The sequence below is a fragment of the Charadrius vociferus genome, unplaced genomic scaffold (genome assembly GCF_000708025.1).
Source record: "Charadrius vociferus isolate BGI_N301 unplaced genomic scaffold, ASM70802v2 scaffold104, whole genome shotgun sequence".
NCBI lineage: Eukaryota > Metazoa > Chordata > Aves > Charadriiformes > Charadriidae > Charadrius > Charadrius vociferus.
Window position 1 is genome coordinate 6,313,468 of NW_009648255.1, and position 22,801 is coordinate 6,336,268.

At 48.9% G+C, this 22,801-nt stretch overlaps 1 protein-coding gene across 1 annotated transcript in view; it reads right to left on the bottom strand.

Moving 5' to 3' along the window:
• TNIK (TRAF2 and NCK interacting kinase) overlaps positions 1–22,801 on the bottom strand; it is a 146,860-nt gene that overhangs the window by 74,480 nt on the left and 49,579 nt on the right. Inside the window, exons 3-4 of the mRNA XM_009884508.1 lie at positions 5,584–5,640; positions 636–761 (exon numbers count right to left, since the gene is read on the bottom strand). Coding sequence (XP_009882810.1) covers positions 636–761; positions 5,584–5,640 — 183 coding nt within the window. The remainder of the gene's footprint in view (positions 1–635; positions 762–5,583; positions 5,641–22,801) is intronic.

A 22,801-nucleotide genomic window follows, 5' to 3' on the forward strand; every position in this document is an offset into this window, starting at 1 on the left:
CGAATTAATAACCGAGAAGGCACTGACAAGGGAAGCAGCGGCAGGAGGCAGGCAAGGATTTATGGGGAGGCAAAGCAGCTTGCAGCCCTTCAGCAACACAGAGCATCTCCGCCGAAATGGCTGAACTGCCACAGACCTTCCCGCCCTCCCGTCGCCATCCCCCTCCTTTTTTATTTGCCCACACCGGCTCCGTGAAATGTTAAACACGAGAAGCAGCGCCGAGAGCTGGCAGGAATCACGCGCACCCAGCATCCCTCCCCCCGCCCCCCCCCGCAGCCTCCATCTTCCCAGCAACGCTCCCGGCTCCCTCCAACTGTCATTTCTTAATTTTTTTTTTTTTTTTAATGCATTTATTTTCGTAGGACGGAATCATTTGCAATTGAATATTGTAACAAAGATGTCGTTAATAACAATTCAGAACAAAAATGTTTTTCTCATCAGCCCGCACAAGATCTTACGGCAAAATGGAGAAGCGCTTTGCAGGGCAGAAAAAGCCTTTTCAAAGCCATGACTTTGAAACAGACGGATGCAGAATAAGGCTTTTTTTGTGCGATACAGGTGGTGGTGAGAGGACAACACAGAGTAAGTCATTTGTGTCAAACCCCAGTTATTTTAAAGAAAAGAAGGCAACTTACCCAGAGCTGATCATCCATTCCTGGTGGGTTCTTTTTAATAAAAGCACCATAATACGTAGCGATATTTCGGTGGTGAGAATACTTCTTCAGCATGTTGATTTCCTGTTTGATCTCTTCCTCTTCATCCTGGGATGAGGCGAAAAGAAAAGAAAAACAAAGCCGGAGGCACTAAGAGACTGCACTTCACAGGCTCCCAGTTCTCTTTGTACCTGGGGGAACTTGTGCCCCATTTCTGACCGATTTTCCTTGCACCGTTTTTTACAGCAGAGTCCTGGGAGCCTGAGGTCTGGAGTGGAGACTAACAGGGTTAAACGTGGGGCCCTTGGGCAAAAAGCTAAGGAGAAAACACATACTTTGCCACATTCCCCATCGCATTTCTGCACCCTGAACTGGAAAGATCTTCAGGCAGTGTGGAAACCAGATGGTTTCCATATAGCTCAGATCATGGCATCTCCTCCAGAACAGGATCCCGAAGGTGCTGGCAGAGTTTAAGGGTGGGCAGCAGTCCTCTTGCATGGCTTAATGACCCACCATCCCTGTGTGCTGCTTCAAACCCCGTGGCACGGGTGGGAGCAGAGTCCTGGGAAGCTCCTGAGCAGCAGAATATCTGCAGGCATAAGTACCGGCCAAGCAAAGCAAGGTCTGCCCAGAAACTGAGCCTTCGGATGGAGACGTGTCCTCCATCCAGAGGTGCACCAGTGCCAGACTTTGGCATCACAGCCAAATTACATGTTTTCAGCAGTTTAGACATTCCTCCATCTTTTAAAACTAATTCCTTTATAATTCACATCATAATTTACATCACTCTCTGAAGCTCAATCATACTTGCGTTACACCAGTAACGCATCAGCGCACGCTCCCAGACCCATCAAAGGCCCTGCAGGATGGTTTTCGAATTAATAAAAGTTAATTATTTAATATACAAGAAGTGCTTCTTAACATATAAGAAGTGCTCCTGCAGCGTGCATCCCAGCCGTCCCATGCACCTCTCCTGCCCACCCAGCACCAGATGTTTGGGGACACCGGGTGTTACTGGTGGTGGGGTGGCACCAGGCATGGAGCAGGCAGACGCTGCCTGTCCATAAAAGTCTCTGCCAGCCTAACTCGGCCCTGGTGACAAGCACCATTCCCGTGGGCTGTCACGGCCCTCCTCCGTCCCATCTGCGAAGCGGCAATAGCCGAAGCAGCCGAGGCAGGAGAACCGCACTGATACCTGGTTTTGATGTCCTACACCTCTTTGCTTTCCCAACCATCAAACATGCCCTGGTTTTATTTTAAGCTGACTGAATTCCAGTCCGCTGTAATTCCACCGGCTGTGGAGCAGCAGTTAGTGCCTTGATGTCAATGAACTTTATTATAAAAGGGCTGTTACTTCTTTATTCTTCTTTATTACCCTTGTGTCCCTCACCTGCTTCATCCTAACTTCAGTTTTACAAACGGGCAAAGGACAAGACCCCCCGGTGAAGAGCAAAGCCGCAGGAGCAGCTCTTTTTGAAGAGCAACACTCCTTGACCGGGTGTCACACAACATGAACAGAAACACAGCTTTCTTCCCAAACTACCATGGGAAGAAATTCAATGACTACAGTCTTCCAGAGAGAATTCAGGGAAGAACAGCTAAGATGAGGACAGGAGGAACAGATAAAAGAAGTAGCTAGGTGGAGCTTGTATAAACAGCCTCCAGTTTGATCTTTGGTAAGAACACGGAGAGCATAAGCACCAAAGAGGGTGAGGAATGGGCCCAAATGTTACAAGGAAAACCCAGCGTCTATTCTGGAATACCTTCATCACCTCTTTCCTTCAAGCAAACAACTTCGCTTGTTTTCATTTGCCCAGGAGAACATGGAATATAACACAGGAATATAACATCAGGCCCTGGAGGTCTTTTTTTTTTTTTTTTTTTTTTTTTTTTTTTTTTTTTTTTTTCTTATTGAAGCCCTTTGCAACAAAAAAAAAGCAGCTGGATCCTCAACGGTGCTGGTAGCAAGAAGGATTGGTCAGCGCAAAATCCCACCAACTCCCCAAGCACCACCAGTCGGCTTGTCAGTCATCCCCAACCTAGCACCTGGCTCTCTAGGAAAAAATGGAGATAAGCCACAGGGACACTTGGTCTAAGGTTTTATCCCAAGTCCCTCTTTAGGTTGAAGTATTTAAAATAGGGGGGAAAAAAAAGCCCAAAACATCAGAGCTGTGGATGGCACCTGAGGACATGTCTGCGCAGCCAGGCTCAGGGGTCTCCAGCCCAACCTCCTGCTCCAAGCAGGACAACTGCCAGCAATCACCACCAGCAAATCCAGCGAGGGAGGGAAGAAAAAGGAATTATCATAGCGAGCTGCTGTGACTCCTCCAACCCCGAAACCGACAAAACCCACAGATCAGGTTTTGCTGCCACGCTTTGCCTCCATCAATCAATTCTGTCACATCAGTTGCTGGAAGTAGGTCATGCAGCATACAGCAGGACCAGCCCCAGGAAAATGAATCCAAATGCTTAATTCAGAGATAGCAGCCGCCCAAACTGATCAAGTGGTGTAAATTTGAGGGCCTCTACGCTGCAACCTTCCCTAACAGGTAATTAGCAAGAGTGCAGATGAGTTAAAGCATCACCATCGGGAGCCTTTTCGGAGTTTAGTGCAAGGCACGTGGTCAGGACGAGACGCTGGCTGGGAGCTAACTTAAAACATGGGGGCTTTACACTCCAAAAACTTCCTCCATGAAGCTGCAGATGGCTGTGGTTGGGATCACCACACTAGTTCTGTTCTCTGTAGCCTTCTGAAAAACACACTGTCTTCAGGGACATCCTGGAAAAACAGGTGGGATGGAAGATCTGGATAAAACGAAGCAGTGGCAGCACTAAAATTGGTGCGTGTCAGGAGGTGGTGAAGGACTGGAGTGGACACATTTGGGTTTTCACCAGCAGCCTTCGCACTGAGCCTGGACCAGGTGTCAAAGGTGGCTGTAGGCACGATTCAGGGACCAGCTTTAGAAACGACTCCAGAAGTGATTCCTGGGACCATTTCTGCAGAGGCTGCAGGACATGGCTCTAGATTGGACTTCAACATCAACAGCTATGAAGCGCAGTCAGTCCCCTACCATGTCACAGCTTTGCTCTGTCTTCACTGTGGTCATCGCCTGTCCCGCCCAAGCCCAGTACTGCTCTCTAAGCAGCTTTCTGTTGGTGACTATGGGCTGGTGGCATCCCTTCAGAGGATGGGAAGGTCGCACCTCTGCACCTCAGCTGATCCCGCTACCACCTGCTAGATAGCTACTTCTCCGCTCACGCAACACTGGGGTCACTGAAGGCTGAGAAGCCACCACACAGGGTATTCAATGGGGTAGAAGAAGTAGAAGAGAGCAGAAGTTCAGTTAGGGGTTTGCTTAGAGGACCGACTTCAAAAGTTCACACATTATATATCCAAAGAAAAATAGCTGGCATGTTTTAATATGGCTAAAAGCAGCTTAAGGGGAAAATAAATATCCAAACAACACATCTCATGCCAGATATCTGATTTACTATCTTGGATGTTCAGAGACATGAGACCCTTTGGAAGGTAAAGGTTTAGATTAGGGACATCTATCTAAAGATCCGGCTGAAAATTGTTATTGGGCAGGATCAGATTTGGGGTACTTTCCTCCAACATCTTTGCTTGGAAGATGATTATTTTAAAACCACCAAACTAAGCGTGGACTTATATTTAAGCCCCCGTATGGCCTCAAAGTAATATTCTGATTTCTGAGCTTAAATTTGTTGTAACCTCAGACTTCCTCCTGTGGAAATCTCACTGCTATTCATGCCATGGGGTTATGTTTGGTGGGTCTGCCCATTCCCTGAGAGCCTGCTTCCCACAAGAACTGGATAAATCGCACTTGTAGATATTGTAAGTAAACAGAAACAAGTCTCATTCACATTTACAGACTTATTTCCGTGCATCATTTCACCTGTTAGCACATAAAAAGAACCTGGACGAAGGTCCTGGAGATATTAATAGCACACCACACCATTTAAGGTATTTCAAAACATACTGCTGAGGCCAGCTGACTGCTTTCACAGTGAGTCAGTTCTGTATGTGCTCAACTCCTAAAAGCTAATTAAAAATTAATTCAAAAAATGAGGTGAGTAGATTGGGATCGAGTCCTAAATTTTGAAATGTGTTATTTCAGTAAAAAAAAAAAAAAAAAAATCCCCACAACAAAACACATTCTTGCTCCCAAACCTGGCACTGTTTATGTAGGCAGGAACTTGGGAGGTACAATACTGCACTTAAAAAAAAAAAAATTATTAAAGAAAAAGCACTTTCATGCCACCTCCTAAATGCATCTGTTTAGGTTTTTAGGTATCAGAGCAATTCTGCTCTTTTTTTCCTCTGTGGCCACTGGGAAATGGTGAAACCATTCTTTCCCCTAAATCCTGTTATTCATTTAATAACTTGTAAACTCTTGATTCTCTTAGTCTGATACAAATTTCAAAAAAGCCACGTTTCTGAGACCAGGGTGGTGCTTTTTTTTCCTCTTTATCAGTAGGAGGCACAGGAGTAATTTAACTTGAGTAGTAAAGTTATTCATAACCATACCTGCATGAAGTTTTGGGGAAAAAAAAAAGTTTTTTGGTGAAAAACATGGACTTGGAGAAACTGAAATGCGTTAAGAATACTCAATCCTGTTGCTACAATTTTCTTCAGATTTTATTAACGCACTCAAAAGAGCCACTGCTGGAACTGGATGGTGCTTCGTTTCAGCATAAAATTACTTAATCTCTAAAACTCTTCCAGATTGATTTTTCTCTCGCACTTTTACTAAAACCAAAACCCCTTAATGGCACATTTCACATCAAGGCAAAGGGGATTTGCTTCCCAGGAACACAAACCTTCACCAACCCCCACACGTTATCACACCCTGTCCCCTTTCCCCTCTTATCTGTCATTTAAGGATACAGGAGGAGGAGGATACATTACCCCGGTGACGTCCATAACCTTAATAGCAGCAAGCTGGCCTGTTTTAACATGACGACCCTGCAAAAGAAAAGGGAGAAGTTTGTTTGTTTTGCTTGGTGGCAATGTTTTCCTCACGGTGAGCAACATCCTTAAACAATCTCCTCACCCTGGCAGCATCCGCACGTTATTATTTAATTTTTTTTTTTTTATTTTTTTTTTTGCTTTTTCAAGAGCATCTTCACAGCAGCCATGATGGGAAAGCAATTCCCTCCCCTTCCTCCTGCCATTACAATTAATTAGTAAAGAGCCTTTGCTGCTGTATTTTCCTGGCAAACAAGGGCTGGAAATATCCTTTAATGCTCAGCCATGCAAAAAAACAGCTCGGGGCCTCTCCCGAGCATAGAGCATGACTCGTCTGGAAACGGTCTGCTGGAGCTGCGATGATGGAAATGTGCTGGCTGGGGTACCCACGCAGCACCGACTTCGGTCCCCTCGTGTCCCAGCCCCAGATCTCACAGACCTGGGGACACCCAAGGGATGTCAAATCTACATGGCACCCTTGTACGCTCTCTCCACCGATTCATTTGTGTTGCAGAAGCCTTGGTTAGCAGGCTAGAGAGGTTTTTAAAATCGGATTTGCATCTTGGCTGTGGAAGCGACCCCATCTCCAGTGCTGGCACACGCAGGGAGTGTGCATCTAGAGGAGATCCTCCAGAGCCAACGCGGAAACAGAATCCCCGTGACACACGTGGCCCTCTTGGCTCCCCGCAACTGAAAAATTAGCAAATCGCTGTAACGAACGGCTTGTTGCATAGTGCTCGACTACATTAATCCTAATGGAAGAACGCCTGGAAGCGATGGGAAAAACCATAAAAGAGCCCAAACAGTTGATGGGGTCTTAAAACCAACAGCACCGCTATTAAGCGATCCCATTCCCAGTCTTTCCTCCGCTCCCGAGGAACAGATCACCCAAAATCATACCAAAATTGCTCCTATCAAATCATTCCCCCCCTCTTCCTTTGAGGGCACGTGCTCTGCTTACAAACCAGGCAGAGTCAGAGGAAAAGACGCTCCTTCTCCGGGAAAACGAGCAGACACCGATCCCAGCAGGAGAGCCGGGAGGCAAAGGGAAGCATCCCTATTCCCCAGTCCCTTCGTCCTACGGGAGCAGCCCCGGGCCCCATCACGTGCCACACAGCACAGGGGACACACAGGGAACGGAATGGCAGCTCCTGCCCTGCAGCAGTGATAATTAACGCACCAAGGACACAACGAGGAGCAGAGGCTGAGAGGGGAACAAGCTGCGGCATGGCAGAAACAGGGAAAAATATGAGCTTTTCCTAAATTACAGGTTCCTCTGGCCCTGCTGCTCCGCACCAGCATGCTTGCTGATGAGCTGGGGTTTGCGCCCAGGCTTCCAAGCCCTGGTGATGGGAGATGGTCTTTCACACCGTCTCACCTCCATCAGGAATCCCAAATTACGAGACATCGGGACCTCTCACGGCCCCTCGGGTTTCCAGGCACGGCGTCAGGAGCATACCCACGCGCCGGCTGCAGAGCAACGCAGCATCATCCTCTCCAAATTTATGACTTCACCAGGAAGCCAATTCACCCACCAGGGCTCCTCGCTCATTTATTAACACAATTTATATGTCCTCAGCAACTGCATGTTCTAACAACGGAAAAAGAGCTTTATTTTAAAATGTGCAACATTTAAAAAAAAAAAGAAAAACCAGAATAAAAACCAGCCCAGCAGCACCAGGCTGCGGCTGAAGCATCCCCTGGATGGGGCCGTCGGGAAGGAGAGGTGCATCACTAGACACCATCTATTTAGACAACGTGATGTGCCAAAACAAATCCTCCCCTTCCTAAATTCATCCTTGTTTGCTTGGCCAGAAAGCTCCCACACATACCGACTCTTTAATGAAAGCAAAGAGAGCACTAGCAGGGGAACCAGCTCGGACACAACCACGGCATGCTGCATCTTCCATGAAATGGAGCAGGGAGATGAGGCATTTTAAGCCATGTATTTCTTAGTTTTACCTGCCTTCATCTGATGGATCACTACCTCGGTCTGTATTTTAAGGACATGCCCCAGCCCTGCTGCTGCGGAGTGCTACTGCCAACCTTCAACACCAGCCATGGAAAAAAGACGAGCCCTGTGTGCCCACAGCATCCTTTTCCCAGGGATCTGCCACCCCTCGTACACCTCCCATGTACTTACAGATGAAGGTAAGAACTTAATATTGTGTGAACATTTACCAAAACAAAATAAACTGCTTTGAAATGTACGTTAAGCCACGAGGGCCACTTAGTCATGCAAAAATCAGGCGACGTAGAACCAATAAGTATTGAGCCTGGGAACTTCAGAACAGAAATTTGCTGTTCGTACAGTTTGTTTGCAGCGATGGATTGGTGAGCTTCATCCCAGCAGGTTTCCATCTCCATCCAGGGAAACCAGCCATTTCCTCACCAGTTAACTGTCCTTTTTAATTTAACATACGTAGTGCTCAGCATTGATACTTGCCGTGAAACCATCATATATAGTTTCAGAAAAAACTGTTGATTTTTCACCCTACTGCAGACATTCTTGGTTTTACAATACAGACACAGACAGGTTGGAGAAAGACATGGAGAACTGAAAGTGATAGATGCAATACAGGAGTAAAATTAGCATCCAACCCGTATGCACTGAAAGATGTCAGGGCAGCAACAAGCCCTGTAGCCACCAACCACCTCCTGTGCATTGGCCGAGCAGAAGCAGCACCCGTGCCTAAAGGTTGGAAGCAAGGCCAGGAGCACCCATGCCCCTACGGCACCTCCAAAGTATCCAGCTTGGACCGGGTAGCAGAGCCATTTCTGCCAAAGCCAAGGCAAGCTGAAATTGTTAATTAACGAGTGGCAAGCACTGAACTGTAGAGTGTGACCGTTGCGCTGCTGTAAGGAAGATACAAATGGGGACTGGGGAAGCAAGACCAAGAAAAGCACCAGAAAGCCCCTGTTGCAATATGCTTCTACCTCCTGCGTGTCCCTCCACCCATCCAAACTTGTTGGCATTTCCTTTTAAACCATCGTCAGAGCAGGGGCCTCTACCACAAAACCACACCATGACCAAGCCCAGCTCCTGCTCCTGAGGTCACCTCTCTTCCCCCAGGAGCAAAGATGTGGGACAAAACAGGTAAGACTGAAGGTGCCTTCACTGAAGTTCAACTGAAATTCTCTGCTTTTTCCAAATTCCTTCTTTTTTGGTGCCCCCGTGCTTTGGAGCTCACCTTGGGGATGCTGGAGAGGGGTGTAGCTGCCCAAAGGCAAAGCCTTCAAGAGGATGGGACCCTTCCAGGGTAAGGCAGTCACTTCTGAGCCTTCAGACCACACCACCAACAACATTTTTGGTGATGGGAGCAAAGGAAGCCGGAGGGGAGCAGCAATCATTGCGGCCACCCTTGCTCCCCGCGCCCTCCTCGCCTCCTGCCTGCTTAATAATCGATGCCAACAGCCCTCGGTCATCTGTCTGCCTGCGGAAAAGGAGCTGATCTGCTCTTTAGCAATCTGTAACATTTTGTCTTCTCGCCTTCTTTGTCTCCTGGCATTGTTTGGGATTTTTCCGCTTGTCGGTGGTGGGTGAGCTGCTTCCAGCTGCTCATACATAAGAGCGAGAGATGCAAGAGGACCGACATCCTCCCGTAGCCCAAGATGCCACGACATCCCACCACCAGCCCCATCTGGCCATGGGGCACAATCTCCTGCGTACCATCGCCTTTGCTTTGGACATAAGCATGGGTTTACCCTCCTCCTCCTCCCCACTCACACAGGGTGGTGACTGAACCTCCCAAAAGTTCAAGGAGAGGAAGAAGAGATTTCCAGGAGACACTTTCACCACCCCATGATGGCTGTTCACAGTAAGCACCACAAGGTTTGAAGAACCACTGCCAGCATCACCTGGGGTACGGCTTCTGGAGGTCTCAAATACACAAATATCCCCCAACATCTCCCTGCTCCTTTCCCCAAAGCAAGTTTTGTGTCTGGCTATGTGACATCCTGGCTGAACTGCAAGATGTGCTTTCATCTTTGTAAATTTGGCACCCTTACAGACACCGTGATGGCTGCGATGGCGTAAAACAAATCAGAGGAAAACGGAGCTACTAAAGCGTTTTGCCCCTCTCCAGATTTGCTGTCAAGGTTCACTTGGGTATAAACCCACATTTCAGCCTGAAGACTATTCAAGCGTGAACTTCAAAGCTGCCACAGTTTTTAATTAAACATCCATCTGAGCATAAATTCATGCTCCTAATTACTCTCAAAATGTTATATCAACTATCACTAACTTGCTAATGTCAAGTACTAAGACTAATTTCTGCAAATGAGGCAGGCAGCACAAGTTTTTCTTCAAAGGTTGTGGTCCTCACACTCCATAAAGCCTAATGGACCAGCACACGATGGGAACATTGGTAAATGCCTTCAAACATCAATTGATGCACTCAGGCATTATATTTACTAAATAAATAAACCCTGGCCTCAATATCAGCCTTTGTACACAAAACTGGCATATTCTGGCCCAAAATTCAAGTCCACGTTTTAAGGACAGAAAGAAGATGATTGATTGTTGCTTTTAAAAATTTTGCTTGCACAAGCATGGATTTCACCTTTACGCAAAAACCTGCAATTTTTGTACCCAGAAACGCATCCCACCACATTTACTTTACATCTGCTGTCTGCTCCTATTTGTTCAACAAAATATGTGACCCACCACCCGCTGCAACCAGGGGGACACAACCAGAATTGTCACTCTTTTGAGAAAGGGAGAGATCCCATTTCTTTCAGCCGGGCAGAGCATCACCTCTTAAACCTCCCAACCAGGGCACCCAGCCTCCAACGCCCCATGCACACACAATCCCCATAGCCGGCATTTGACGGAGTAACCCTCTTGCAGGTCTGATGCTTTAAAGCAAAACGATGGGGATGCAGTCATTTTGCAATGCCCTTAGTCACGTAATGTGTAAATACTAAATAAGTGGGATTAGGGTGCTCTTGCAAGGCCCTGCAGAAATTTCGACACAAACAGCCTTGCTGGGACCAGACCACAACGCCACCCCTCACCGCTGAGGAAGTATAACCCAAGGAACACTCCATTTCATACAGAAATCTCAGTAAACTCAGACAAATAACAAAAAGTCTCATAAACTTTAAGTCTCATTACCACTTCGGCAGGACAGGAGCCTCCCAACTGATTTTATTTCATTACATTTTTTTTGCAGTTAAAATACCAAGCTGACAGCAGCAACACAACGACTGCCCTTTCTACTGGCCAATTCCTGCCTCTAAACCGTGCACTTAGTACATGCTTGACTCCACCAACTCCAGCACACACATATTCTTCCTGCACCAGGAACGGCATCATCAGTTCACTTTTCTACACCAACATATAATTTTTGATAAGTGCTAGCTACAACAAACTCTTTGTCAAGCCCGACTTCTGCAGGCACACCGTGAAGGTGTTCACTGCTGAGTCTTATCTCATAGAATCATAGAATGGTTTGGGTTGGAAGGGACCTTAAAGATCATCTAGTTCCAACCCCCCTGCCCTGGGCAGGGACACCTCCCACCAGCCCAGGTTGCTCCAAGCCCCGTCCAACCTGGCCTTGAACACCTCCAGGGATGGGGCAGCCACAGCTTCTCGGGGCAACCTGCCCCAGGGGCTCACCACCCTCACAGTGAAAAAATTCTTCCTGATATCTAATCCAAATCTCCCCTCTTTCAGTTTAAAGCCATTACCCCTCACATCCTACCACTACATGCCCTTGTAAAAAGTCCCTCCCAGCTTCCTGTAGCCCCCTTAGGTACTGGCCACTATAATGTCTCCCTGAAGCTTTTCTCTTCTCCAAGCCAAACAACCCCAACTCTCTCAGCCTGTCCTTAGAGCAGAGGTGCTCCAGCCCTCTGATCATCTTTGTGGCCTCCTCTGGACTCGTTCCAACAGGTCCACGTCTTTTCTATGTTGGGGGCTCCTCCGGACTCTGTTTCTGCATTCAAGACCTTCTGCAGCAGCACTCTCCTGGGATGAGCCAGAACTTCCCACAGGTGCCTGGTCCAGCTCCTGCCAGTTCCTTGTTTTCCTGTAGTTCAAGGCAATTCAAGGACTCGGTCCAAGATTTTTAGCATGAAGGCACTTTAGCACTAACGCACCGAAAATTGCATACAATTTTTCCTGGGAGAAGGAACTTTGCCTTCCAACAGGGGTTGTGCATCCAAACCGCCATCCTGCAGTAAATTAGACCATTTTATAGCACCCGGTGCGATTTGTTCTCAGCTTTTACAGAGCATAGGCACGTTTATGTACTTTGTTTCCCACGGCAAACAATCTTGAGGGTGTCAAAAAAAACCAAAACCCTCCAACTCGTTTAAGGGGCTAAAATACTTATTGATGGGAAAACAGGCTTCCCCTAGTGTGAAAATTCAGCAATCTCAAAAAGAAGCTGTTTTTATAAATGATGTACTCTAGCTTTGCACTTGGTTTACGCATCTCTACAAATGTATCTGAAATAAATCCATGTCTCTGAGAAGGTAATTAAAACATCAGATACCCGAAATATCAGGTCAGCATAAGAAAAACCGAGTCATATAACAGGATGGGAAAAATGTTTATTTTAACAGAGAGTAAAACATCTGTTCGATTAAAACACAGGGATCACGGGCCAAAATCTTATTGTTCCTGCCTGCACTTAACCCCAGCTACTGGCCGGGGGATTTCAAGCCAGTGAGGACTCAGGTTGTCACCATGCAGAGAGGGGACCAGGTCCTCACCCTGGCCAGGGACTCAGCCCCATTTCGCTGCCCTTTTAGCCAACACTGCAGCAAAACCTCCGCCCTCTGCAGCAGGACCTTGTGCTGCCCTCTTTGAGAGCAATAGCATGACCACGACGGCAGTGCGTTTCCCTCCAAGGGCACGCATTTCCACGCCTCCATCATTTCTTGGGTTCACAAACCGCTTTGGGAGAGCTTCGGAGCGACCCCACTGCCCCAAGGCGCTACAGGGCACGACCAACTTGATGCAGATCCTTTCTACTTGGGGCAAACTCCACCTGCTTCTGGGGCTACCCTGAACACCCTTCTGCTCCCCCCGGGCTTCAACACGCTCTCTGCAGACAGCATCCTCCCTGAAACTCCAATGCTTTGACACCAAAAATGGAAAAACCTATGGAAAAGATAAAGCAATGGATCCAATCACTTGACATCTCATTTGCCGGTCAGGTGATGTTTCCAGAGTTGCTCCTCTGTCCTCCTGAGCTTTCCCGCAGAAAGCTGGTTGCTCACTCAAGCACAGCTCTTTCCAAAATTTCCCTTGGGGTGATTTCAGAGAGCAGAAGACCTTCACTGAGCAGGACAAGCCCAAGTTTTACTTGTAGCCAATCCTCCCTCACATCTGTCATCTTTTCCAACATTTTAAGAAGTAAAACTCTGCAAAACGTCCAAAAAACTCAAAAAGAGAAACAAAAATAAATAGAGTGGATTTTTTTTTTTTTTTGGTCCTCCTCAGCCGGGCATTTTTATTAACACTTCAGTTCAGATTGAACAACCAGAGCTTCCCCTCGGAAAGGCATAAATCCTCTCCCAGCACAGACGTCTCTAATTGCACAGGGCCAAGCTAATGCTCTGTGTTGACCGAACAAAGCTGACCTTTGGACTGAAATATTTCTAATCCTCTGTATCAACCCAAGCTCTGATCGGGGCCGTGCAGCTGGGAGAGCTGCAATTCCATTACTGACGCTCCACAATAGCTCTGACGTTAAGTAAAGAAGGCAGGATTATTAGATTAACAAGCTAAATTGTTAAATTAGCATACTATTCATCTTTAGAAATAACACGCACTATAGCATATAGGTGAGGAAGACTGCAATCTCATATTCCCTTATATATAAGGGAAACACATCCCTTACGCCAATGCTTGCACTTACGCCGTCCCCTGTCCCTCTTGTAGTTCAAAGGAGACGGGAGACATCAGCCCTCCTCCAGCTCAGGAAGAATTGAGAAGTTTCCCTCTCCCACGGACAAAACCGCCAGCGTAAGAGGTCCTAAATCAGCACCAGAGATCCCAAATCCTTCCAGAAGTTTCTATGGGCAGTTCCTCCAGATGTGGCTTGCGCCCCTTATAATTCCCACCCAGGGAAATCCAGTGGTTAGAAAGCACTTCCCCACTCTCTGCGGTGTTGCCACCATCTAACATTAGCAAACTGGCAACGGAGGGGGATGACAGACCTGCTCCACGCTCACACAAAGGACTGTGCACAGATTGTGTCCACAAGCATTTGAAGCTGCAGGTTTTGAAGAGCTGCGCTTCATGGTCACGGGAAACCTTGTGGCAGACCAGATTTCAAGACGTTGCTGCATCTGGCAGGGCTTTCCCAGGACACAGGAACCAACACCACTCTCCTAAAGGGAGGTCAAAGCCTCAACAAGAGCAGGGTCTAGGCTGGAAAGTGAGGGGATGGAGCCCAACAGCATGGAGCGGGCAGAGACAGGCATCAACAATGAACAGCAAATACACCAGAAGTGGGTTTAAGGAAAAGCCTACGGAAACCTGAGGCACCAGCTGGACTCGATCTTAAAGGTCCCTTCCAACCTAAACGATTCTATGATTCTAAAGGACTAAGGAGAGATGTTCCTGACAAAGAACAAAGTATAAAAAAACCCAGAAGGACAAGCGGTGCCTTAGGAAAATATCCCCAGAGCTGCTCCCACTCTGAAGTCACCGGGATTCAACGCATCACCAGTGGGATGAAGGAGGAGAAGGGATGCCACCGATTACCCCTGGACCCCTTGCCATTTCCCCAGGCCCTCCAGCAGCTTTGCTCTTTACCCCGGCACCCCTAGCGTAGGCAGGGCCAACATGGCATCTCCCAGCATGGGGACAATCCCCAGGGCACCCTACCGAGGGGGAGAACCCATCGCCTGCAGCCCCCTGGGGCAGGGAGGGCATCGGCCAGTCCCTGGGGGTGCTCCTTCCCCCCCTCCCCGCACAGCCTGGCCTCCCTTTGCCCCCGGCTCCTCTCCTTCGCTGCAAGTGCACAGTTTTTTTTCCAGCTAAAAGAAGGCAGCACAGTCTGTTCCCAGTAACATTAGTTCATGACAGCCATGTTATTACCACCCTTTAACACCCCCACTGTGCTTCTGTTTCACATCACTGCCTATTCAACACTGCAGTATTCATAACTAAAATTAAATCTCCATTTCGGAGACCCACAAGGCACCCTTTCACACCGGCCACGTCCCCGATACCAGCAGCAGGTTGCTCGTTCCAGTAGGAAGCACTGAGCTGTGGAGGGAACGGCGCTGCCCACATGTACCTGGACCACCCTGTCCTCTAAAGGGAGACACTTCACTCTCAAGGGTGGCCCAAGAAAGACACAGTCTCCTCCGATGGGCCGGGCTGTCCCACCAACAGAGACCTTCCTCCCGATCCTCACTGCTTGACACGTAGCAGTGGACCACCACAAACCTGGCCAGGTCTGGATTGCAGTGGGGAGGCTTTCTCATCTGCAAACACCAGTTTTGATGTTCCACCTCAAACTCCAGGATGAGCCCACCAGCTTTGGGGCACCAGTCCCCATCACAAGTGAAGCTGGCTCTGTGCAGGATACAGGAATGGACATCCCAGGGCACTGGGGAGCTCTCTAAGCCCTTCCATCTCATTACCGGGGCTGCTCAGGACCTCAGACCATCTGCTTCAGGATGGGAGCGAGCTGCTGCGTCCAGAGCTTCGCAGCAGCTGGGGGCACCAGCGAGGTCTCCACCACGCAACGTGCTTTGGCAGGGCTGCTGCTGTTTCCTCTGTATTTGTAGAAAAAAAACAGATTGCTCCTAACGTGCTCCCTGCTGCAGGGCACAGAGGGCTTAACACCTGCAAACGTGCGCTGCTGCTGCCCATGGCAATTCACCGGGCAGACGCAAGTACCCCTCAGTCTCCTCCGGCTTTTGGTACCCCGTTTATCCGTGTCACGCATTAAACATCTGTATTTCAACACGTGATATTTCCCCCGCTCCTTAATCCATGCCCCAAAACGGCGACTGTCTTGCAAATCACAGCTGAGTTAAAAAAATGGCCCTTGCGGAAACAACACTACACATGCTGATGGAAATGTGGTTTCTTGAAACACCTCTTCAGTGCCATCTGCTTGACTTCGGCTCTAGTTTCATAGTAGCAAGATCCAATTTTGGAGGTGGCATGTAAAGTGCAAGGTGGTTGTTCAACCAACAAACAGCGGGTAGAACCACCTCCCGCCAACCTCCGTGCTCAGCATCCTCTCCAGCAGCAGGGATGGACGGCGCGGGTGGCAGGAGACAGCCACGGGCGAGCCAGGTAACACGGAGGTATCCGATATCTAAAGCTGACTGAGATATTTTTAGTTTATATTTTTATCCCTGTGTAAGGAAAACTGAGTATGAAGGAAAGCCCAAATCTATTCTCGGTGATTTCCCAACCATTTAATCCAGGAAATTTAACTTTATGGCTGTCGATTGTTTTCCATGAAGGGCTTCCATTGCATTTAATTAAATCACCAATGGCATTAAACGACCGTGTCCATGTCCACGTGAATTACCCAAGTTGACTGAGCATTGCAGCCTGCTTTCCCAGCCCAAATTTTTCCCGTTCCTGCTGTTTCTCTGGTATTTCTCTTAGCTCAGCTCACAGCACAGCGCAGCTGCCTGTGCTGTCCCACATTCCCCCATGGCCCTCTGTTTCTCTGCAGACAGAAAGACCCAGGATGAGCCGCTGGGGTCCCACCTTGGATCTCTCCAGATTTGATGACCAGACACTTCAGCAGTGGTTATCACAGCAGGTAAACGGGGCTCTTGCCTCCTTCACCCCGACCTGCCCCACATCTCTCAGCTTGCAGAGAGGAGCCTGAACACAAACCCATTGAGTTCTTCAGTGCACCAGCCCTAACACCCCAAATCCAGGAGAAATTTGGGCTGAACTTCTGAGGTCCAGCCCCACTGCTGGTAATGGCTGAACCTGCACAGCAGGAGCCAGGACATTTGTCCAGTTACCTTGAACCAATTTCTAAGCAAGCCATCCTTACAACCCTTCCACTGCCTCACTATTTGAGTATCTCCAGTCCTGCTAACACGTGGATCAGTCCAGGTCCAACCACCTTGACTCCTGACCATGTGGCAAGGCTGACTGCCGCCTGAGCCGATTCGTACATTCGTGCTTCACACGTTCATCAATCGTAAAGCAACACTCCAAACCCCTGTCTCAGAATGGTAGAAGTCACAAGAGCAAGCTGATAAAGGTACTTGGGTGTCATGGGGCTCAGGATAAAATGCCACAGCTGCCAGAACCTTTCAGGTCTATCTCCCAGGTGACTTAGGTCTCAGCATTAGGAAAATAAGCGTGACAATGACATAGGTAACCCCCCATCTAGTGCTACAGAGAGCTGAGGTGCTCCCCTAAGCCCTATGACTTTCTAACTCAAGATGCCGCACACCTTGTGTTGCACATTTCTATCTGTGTCAGCTCAAATATCAATTTTAGACCCCACATACTTGAAGGCAGATGGGCATCACGCACTCTTTTTTTTTTTTTGCAGAGGTGCCCCCGGGTTTTTGTCTGCCCTGAGCAGCCTTGACAACTTACTGTCCATCCTACCCTACTCCAACTCACTTACTGTCAGTAGTCAATAAACATTTTGCAGTGCCTGTGTTCTACTGATTTAAAAGACCCTGCCATGCCTAGAGCAATACTACGTGATATACATATTAATTGGGCCGTACAGGGCTATGTCAAGACTTTCATGTTGTCCGCTGCTTTAAGCCAGACAGGTACCAGCTAGCAAAATTTTAGAACTGCTTATTGGAAACGGGAGCCCGAGAAATGACACGTAGACCCCTTTATCCTCCTATTTGCTTTACGGATGTCACACGTGCCTTCGCTGCTTCGGCTGGGATAAAGATGGGATTTTTGACTCTGCTGCCGAACAGCCCCACTGCGGCTCACCCGCTAAGCCCGCCTCGCAGGTTAGGATCAACGGAGTTGATCAGCAGATTAAACCGCATTGCTCTGACAGCTCCTCACTTTCCAAACCTCCCCTCTCAAGCGGGGTCTTCCTACCCTTACGCAGGGCTGGGCAAAGCTGCTTTTTTTTTTTTTTTTTTTTTTTTCTTTTAATTAAGAAATCAGGCAGCCAGATCACTACCTTTCCTGACAGACCTCCAAAACGGACCTCACCGCACCCGAGGGCAACGCCGTGCTGCCCTCGCTTGGCAGAGGGGTGCCCTGAGGAGGACCAGGACTCTGTCCTCCCAGGACACCAGCCAGTGCTCAGTGGTCCTCGTTCCTCTGCAAAAATCAAGAAATTGGGGTGCGAGGGCTCCTGTAGGAAAGGAGGGAGCCCTAAAAGACCCCCAAAAGCACAAGATCCCCCCCCCAGCCCCGCAGACGATCCCCATCCAGCCTGGCAGCACAGCCCGGGGGGAGCTTTAGCCGGAGAGCTGAAAGCAGGAGGAAAGGAGGAGGATTTGGGATTAGCAGGGGAAGGTTAAACCAGCACCAGGGATTGCAGGGGAACAATACGGCTCAGGAACGAGTGGGAGGAGGCCAGAAAGGCATGAGCGTCCCTGCTACCTTCAGCCCTAGGGGACACAAGGGACCAGCCCAGCACCTCATTATTTGGTCATTCAGGGCCTGCAGCCACCGCCCGGCCGTGGTTACCAACACAGGAGGGCTATCTAGCCATTAAGGATCCTATTTACAGAGAAATAACACGTATAGACCACAGATCGATGCTGTACAGTTTAAAGGGCCCGTCTGAAGGCGATGGATTTCACTCCCCCGTTATTTGCAAAGCGGAACAAATCAGACCAAAAAAAACCCACCAAAAGGTCTCGAAGCAGCCCGAAAAGCCGCCCGCGGGCAGGGCGCCTGCCGGAAGGTGGGCAGCTCAGCGGCTGCCTGCCGCTTTGCCGGGAGAACACATATGGGCAGGGGGTGACGGCCTTTTATTCTGCCGGATAAAGATCTTAGTGGAAATCTGAAAGGCTCGGCGTGAAACCTCATCCACCGCTAATCCCGACCTCGCAGGGACTCCGCCACGCTGCAGGCGCCTCAGGAAGGACCCAAGGCCCCGCGCTGCACCGCACCACATGACGAACCTGCGACTTCAGCTGTACTAAGAGAAAGCAAACGATAAGATAACTGCTTTATAACCATCCCTCTGCTCCGGCTGCTGCCTGCTCCTGCCTAAAGGCAGCTGAGGCCACCCACTCGCCCCATCACCTATGGCCAGGACAACATGCCACCCCTGCCCCATCCCCTATGCCCAGGACAACATGCCACCCTTCCATGTCCATCATAGGCTTTTAACCCTTTCCCAGTGGGATCAATGCAGGCTAAACCGCTAAAAGCCACCGATACGTAACAGGCGGATCTATATTAAAAATTCAAGATCTTTCCCAGCAGCGAGAGCCGGCCGCAGGACAGGACTGCAGTTTGTTTTGCTGCTCGGTATTCAGGGTCTGGGCGTCTGTAAGGGCGGAGGCAAAGGCGGTGTGTAAAAGGAGGGGAGAAAGACCTCCCTGCATTTTTCCAGGGGGAAAAAAAAAAAAAAAAGAAAAAAAAAAGAAAATAATCCCTGCCAATTTGCCCGCTCCTTCAAACAGCCACAGCTGGGGGCAGGTTTTGGTACACTTAACAGGATGTATGAATTCCCTTTATATTAGAGCCTTTATCGAGTTAATGTTGATTTTTAAGCGCACCGCGGAGTCTTACAACTCCAGGGAAGGAGGGAGCGCGCAGCCGGCGGCGTGGGCAGATTTCCCGGGAAGTATCTCCTTTAAAAACCAAGCCGAGCAGCTGGGCGCTATTCCGGGATACCGACCAACTGCGCTCGACCTTGGGAGAGACGCCGCGGCTCTCTGCCGCTCAGTTTTGTCCCCCAATAAAAAGGGGTAAAATAATACCGCAGCCTCCCCATAAAAGATGATGCAATGCTTGATGCCATATTGCAAAAAGCCTCCAAAGCCTTGCCTAGATGGAGAAACACATTTGAGAATGAAAAGGAGTTGTTCCTCACACAGCCATACTCTGCAATAAGGCCTTGATTTGCACCTTCAAACAATAGCACTCTATAAATTCTTAATTTTTTTTCCCCTGCAGCAAAGAGTTGTCATTTTCCCAGCAGCCTTACAAATAATAATAATAATAAAAAAAAAGAGCACAATTTCTTTACATTTGTAATTCAAATGCTCCTACACAGCATTTCCACAAGGCTGCTTAAAAAGTGCACTGGAAATTGTAATTAAAAGCTGATCTTCTTTACAAGATGACTCAGGCTTCTGCAGGATTCAGCCCTGACCTCAGACAGCTCTGCCGGGGGAACGCGGTTTCCTAACGGCAGATGGTGAGCTGCCAGCATTTATCAAAGATTAAGGGAAGGTTTGCTGAAATACGAAGGGCAAAAGATAAGGTGAAGTTGTTATCACCTAATTTCTGGGTGGCATCAGAGAGGAAACGAGCAGCCCATGAGAGCAAAGGACCAAACCCCTCCCTAGCACTGGACAGAGGGTTTTACTGCTGTGCATTGCCTACTACCTGGCAGAAGGCAACACACTATTTTTCGACACGTTCTCCCTGGTCCTCAGGTGTTAAACCACCGTGTCAGCTGTAACCAAACCGGCACGCACTTAAAAGCAACCAGAATCCAAACTGCGCTGTTAGCCTTTAAAACCAGCATTAAAATGCCCATAAAAATAACACAGCCCATGGACATATGCGTTTTCTGTATGAATATGATCATAAATGTAACCTGCCCCTTTGCCTTCAGAGCAGAAAACTGCCTTGTCAGACCGCCTGGCATTTTCATCCCTCCCACTGCTACAGCTCAGCAGGACACGCCGACCGCAGGAATACCACCCTGGGATTTAATTTCTGCTATTTCCACAGGCATCAGATTTCCTTGAGGGAGCAACAAGATGTGCCCGGCCCATGTTTGTTGTTGTTTCAGAAATGATGTGGGTGAGGAGCTGAGATGAGGCAGGAATGGTGTGAGCTGGTGCTCCTCATGGCGATGGCTTCTGCAAGAGGTGAACCTCCACTGGGGACTCCTGGGCAGGTGAGGGCAGCTGGGAGACTCCAAGAGGGTAATGAAATGCCAGGGCAGCATTTGCTCAGACAGGAGCGGTGCTGCGAGAAGCAGTGGACATTTACAGCAAAGGCACCAGGAGACTGTGAACTTAAACCTCTGGACATATCTCTACATCAGGTCATTCTTCTCCCGTTCTCCAGGGTGCGCTTGTACAACCTGGGTCCTCATGAGGGCTGAAAGATGTTCCTTCCCTCACCTCACAAAAGAGCATGCAGACACCTTAGGACAAAATAGCTCCTCCAAAAGAGTTTATTTTTCTATCACAGAGATAAGCCCATGCTAAATAGAAATACACATTTTTAACATGCAAACTGCAGCACGGGCAAATGGGTAGAGGCAGATTTCTGTCACGTTGCAAGTACTGCAGAGCTGTGCCTGAAGAGAGACAGACCCCCGTAACACTGAGTATCAGACTTACAAGACAGAACCGGTGTTTAGGGTACGGTAGAGAAGACCCACCTACCCCTGAAGTCCATCTGCCTTTCAGTCAATCATACAAAACTGGAAGATTAGACAGTGTAGGAGACAGACAACAAACCAAACATGACAGATCATTTTTGTGCCCTCCCAATGCCCAACTTGCCTGCATTCAGGTTACCACCCTTGAGAAGCAAGACACCAGGAGGAAGACTTCTCAGTCAAGTGTTACCTGATGGAAATCAGGACCACAGCAAACGGGAAGCGTGTGTTGAACAGGGACCAGACACCCTACCGAGCACTGGGTCTTCACACCTCTTCCTCAGACTGACAGTTCTCAGCTCAGCACAGATTAGATTAACACCATGCTAAGTTTTGAGCCGCTTTCTACGTGTGTGATGCAGCAGTGTCCTCACCTGCAGATGTTCATGGTGCCACCATCACTGTCCCTAAACAAAACGGCTTTCAAAGTCCCCCCAATGTAGACGTAAGCATTCCTCAACACTTGGCTTCAGACCCACCAGTTTGGCCTTTAAAACCCCTCCCTCCTATTCCTACTATTTGGGGATTTAAAAGGTGCATAAGCTAATTCTCACAAGTGAAACATCGAAGTATGGAGAGAAAGCTTTTAGCTGGGAAAAAGCACACCTAGAACAGACATTTCCCCCAATTCAGGCCCTCCTTTCCAGCCTTCTGCTCCTGCCTTTCACCCAGGTAGGCTTGCTGACCCCAGCCTAACTCCAGCTTCCCTTGATGTTGCCTGCAACCACGCTCACTCCAGAGAGCCCACAACGCTGTTACAAATCATAGAATGGTTTGGGTTGGAAGGGACCTTGAAGATCATCAAGTTCCAACCCCCTGCCCTGGGCAGGGCCACCTCCCACCAGCCCAGGTTGCTCCAAGCCCCGTCCAACCTGGCCTTGAACCCCTCCAGGGATGGGGCAGCCACAGCTTCTCAGGGCAACCTGCGCCAGGGGCTCACCTCCCTCAGAGTGAAAAATCTCTTCCTAATATCTAATCCAAATCTCCCCTCTTCCAGTTTGAAGCCATTACCCCTCGTCCTAGCACTACATGTCCCTCCCCCGCTTTCCTGTAGGCCCCCTTTAAGTACTGGAAAGCTGCTATAAAGTCTCCCTGAAGCTTTTCTCTGCTCCAAGCTGAACAACCCCAATCCTCTCAGCCTGTCCTCATAGGAGAGGTGCTCCAGCCCTCTCATCATCTTCGTGGCCTCCGCTGAACCCACTCCAACAGGTCCGTGTCCTTCTTATGTTGAGGGCTCCAGAGCTGGATACAATATTCCAGGTAGGGTCTCCACAGAGCGGAGCAGAGGGGCAGAATGCCCTCCCTCGCCCTGCTGGCCAAGCTGCTGCAGATGCAGCCCAGGATGGGGGTGGCTTTCTGGCCTGCCAGTGCACATTGCTGGGTCATGTTGAGCTTCTCATCAACCAACACCCCAAGTCCTTCTCCTCATCCTGGCTATTTAATTACAAGTGAATAATTGTGGTTAATGCTCCCAGCGGTGATATGACTGAGGCGTGAAGTCACTGGCAATACCAGTAGCATGAGCGACTGCACAGGAGATGACTGCAGAAGCCACAACTCATCAGTGCTGCCGTGAGCCTCCAGTGCTTTAAACAAAGGAGGAAGATGAGTAATTTCAGACAAAAGAATGAGCCCTCGTC